The 3,249-nt window shown below is 44.0% G+C and overlaps 1 protein-coding gene across 1 annotated transcript; it reads right to left on the reverse strand.

Annotated features, from left to right (window-relative positions):
• Positions 1-1,877: 1,877 nt before the first annotated feature.
• LOC105471175 (taste 2 receptor member 41) lies at positions 1,878-2,801 on the reverse strand. Its single transcript, XM_011723527.2, has one exon. The coding sequence runs from the start codon at positions 2,799-2,801 to the stop codon at positions 1,878-1,880; it is 924 nt and encodes a 307-aa protein (XP_011721829.2).
• Positions 2,802-3,249: the final 448 nt, after the last annotated feature.

The following is a 3,249-nucleotide window of genomic DNA, read 5'->3' on the forward strand; positions in this document are numbered from 1 at the left end:
TGTGGTATATCAGTGCAAAATTTTTAAAGTGAGGAAATACTATGCATGTCCACATACATAGCTCTCTAAGATACGTTATAAGGTGAAAAGAGCAAGGAGCAAGGCAATGTGTGTATTCTGCAACCATTGTGTGGAAAGATGGAGACATTATAAGTTATTTGACTGGTAGCTAGTTAGGTACTAGTATAGAATATACCAGTGCATAAGTTAGTTGACTGGTTCATTAAGCATTAGTGGCTTTCAGTATAGAATAAAATATCTCTGCAAGGATAGACATAAAATTGGTAAGAATGCCTCAGGGTGGAACAGATAGGAAGGAGATTTTCTATACATACTCTTCAATAGGTTTTGAATTTTCAGCCATGAAAATATATTACCTATTTTTAAAACTAAATGCTTAAATTAAAAATGTAGAGCCATGTGCCCAAAGATTACTGTTCATGAGTATTCATCCACTCATCGGTGCATCCCCTAATCAATAAGGAAACCTTCACTCTTAGAGGAAATTACAATTTCTTTCTAACAGGAATTCAGCTGCAAGCTAGTCTCTGAAATTTGCACATTGATGTCCTTTAGCAAAAACGTTTAAGCTATCTTAGAGGCACTCATCTGTAAATAAATTTTTTCCAAAATTATTTCTAAAATAATTTGCATAGTAATTGGAGCAAGTTATTTTAAAACAGTATTTAAACGTAAAATTTTGAACAGGGTGGTTCCTTTTAAAACGACATTTAAGTAGTTTTTAGATACAAACTAATGATCTTTTTTAAGACAGGGTCTCACTCTGTTGCCCAGGCTGGAGTACATTGTTGCGATCACAGCTCACTGCAGCCTCTATCTCCTGGGCTCAAGTGATCCTCCCACCTCAGACTCACGAGTATCTAGGACCACAGGCGCACACCACCACGCCTGGCTGATCTTTTTTTTTTTTTTTTTTTTTTTGGAATTTTTAGTAGAGAGGAGGTCTCACTATCTTGCCCAGGCTGCTCTTGAACTCCTGAGCTTGAGCAGTCTGCCTGCCTCAGCCTCCTAAAGTGTTGGGATTACAGACGTCACCATTCCCAGTCTATTGAAATTCCTGAGTCTGTTTTTCAGATTGAAAAGTACATGTTTATTCCATGCAGATGTGACTCTGTGACATATGCTTAAGGAAGAAAAGAAAGCTACAATGTGTCTTTTCTCTAAAGGAATGATAAACAAGAAAAAAGTCTGGCTACTACTCAGACTTCAGAGAAGAGAAAATTGAAGTCAGAAATGTTAATGAGAAAAGAGACCGGGTGGTATAAAGAAATCTTCCAATACACTTAATAAAATTAAAACCAGATTATCCCAGTTCGTGTGGAGACAAAGTATCTTCGTGCAGTAAAGGGCAATCAGAACTCACCGCCCAGGCCACTGCCTGCCACAACTGCCTGTCCCTTGGGACTCTCATAGTAACCATGACATTTGTCCTCAAGAAGGCTGTCGCTTCCCTATCCACATCTCAGTTCAGCCATAGAGACAAATACTTGCTCTTAACTTTCTGAAAGGCAGTGGAGATGGAACGGCACAGTTAATCAACACTTTTAACCGAAGCCTTCCACATAACAAAGGGGTACAAACATAAAAAGATAGCATGGCATGGTATTAACATCTTCTGAACTTCTGAGCAAGACTGGCTCTCTGGAATCCATGGGATTGCATCTTAATAATATTCCACAGAAGGGAAGCATGCTGAGAGTTCCCAGATTTCCTTGTCTCCTCCGCTTCCCAGAGGAGGAACCCTATAGCACGACCCAGTGTTCATCTACCTATGAAAACACCTCCATGTCGGTGGGCCACAGCTCTGCCATCCTCACCTTTCTTTTCCGGGGGTCTAGATAAGGAGACCATGCCATCTAGGCCACCCAGAAGCCCCTTGCCAACAGCAGGAGTTGCCAGAACACACTTTGAAGCTTGAGGTTGTTGAAGATGAGAATGAAGGGATGGACAGACACGCTCAGGTAGACTGCAATTTGCCATGGCCAGTAAAAGTCGTTCTGCATGGAGATAAATTTTGTGGCATCAATGATCAGGGACAGAAAGGACAGAACATAAAGAATGAGGAAGGAGATGAGGAACTTCAGAGCTCTGGTGTGAGCCTGGGTGCTGGGGTCCTGCAGGCTGTGGCTGTTGTGCTGCATTCTCCAAGTATGCCTCCTCAGAGAATTAATGAGCAGCATAATTGAGACCAGAAAAACAGAACAAGGAATTGACCGGATGACCAGTTGCGCGAACGGGAAATAGTAAATTTCTGTCATTGCATTCCACTCGTAGGTCATGTTCCCAGAAAATGTTCTAATTAAAAATTGTTGATATGCAGAGTAGTTCACCCAAAACAACAGAAGGGCTATGATGAAGGAGATCAGGACAGAGCCCAACAGGAGCCAGGGCACCCACCCTGGGAACCTCCACTTCAGCCACAGGAAGGTGGGGTGGGTGATGTTAGCGATCTTCACACAGAACAGGACGCTGAGCCAGCTGCAAAACCAGAAGGTGACTGAGTTCAGGAAGTGCCAGTGTAGATGGAAGAACTGTTGAGTGAGAACCCCAGAGCGCTGGACCACATGGGCAGAGTGATAGAAGTTGTGCCCCATCCCAACCAACTGCAGGTAGAAGCGGAAGGCACCCAAGCTAAGGAGGATCATGTCCAAGGGTAGCAGCCTGCCATATCGAAGCCACTCCCTGCCCAGCACCAGCACAATGAAGCCATTCGCTGCAATCCCCAGAAGACTCAGCAGGCTAAAGAGCAACATGAAGAAGGCCCTCAGTGCTGCTTGCATTCTGACCCCTCCTGCAGTCCCCACTTGAGTGCCTTGGTCCCTGGCCTCCTCCCTGCCCCTAGCCACAGTCCTGCTTTTAATCTTTCCTAGGAGTGCTAAAGAGTGGTCAGGCTCTGCATCTGAACCAGAGCTCACTTAAAGAGGAGGATGCTCAGGCTAAAGAGGAGAGGTGTGCTCTTGGCTCAGACAGGATGCAAATCTCTCCTAGTGTCAGTTACCACGAGGCCTGCAAACTACTCTAATTTGCCTTGTCCCGTTTTGCCTGCATGCTGCCATGGTTAGTATCAATGTCTATGATTTGTCTGGGTCTCTGTGACTGAGTTCTATCCTCAGGCCATATGAACGCTCCTCTTCCCATCAGAACATTCTCAAGACTTTAAATATGGAGACAAGTATAGGAGATACCTAGGAAAAATAGTGACACCAAAGAATTCTGTGTCAGCACTTC

This window comes from Macaca nemestrina, chromosome 4 (assembly GCF_043159975.1).
Source record: "Macaca nemestrina isolate mMacNem1 chromosome 4, mMacNem.hap1, whole genome shotgun sequence".
Classification (NCBI taxonomy): Eukaryota; Metazoa; Chordata; class Mammalia; order Primates; family Cercopithecidae; genus Macaca; species Macaca nemestrina.

What these genes read in the sequence shown, in the direction of transcription:
- LOC105471175 (XM_011723527.2), bottom strand. Translation starts at nt 2,801, where the DNA reads ATGCAAGCAGCACTGAGGGCCTTCTTCATGTTGCTCTTTAGCCTGCTG.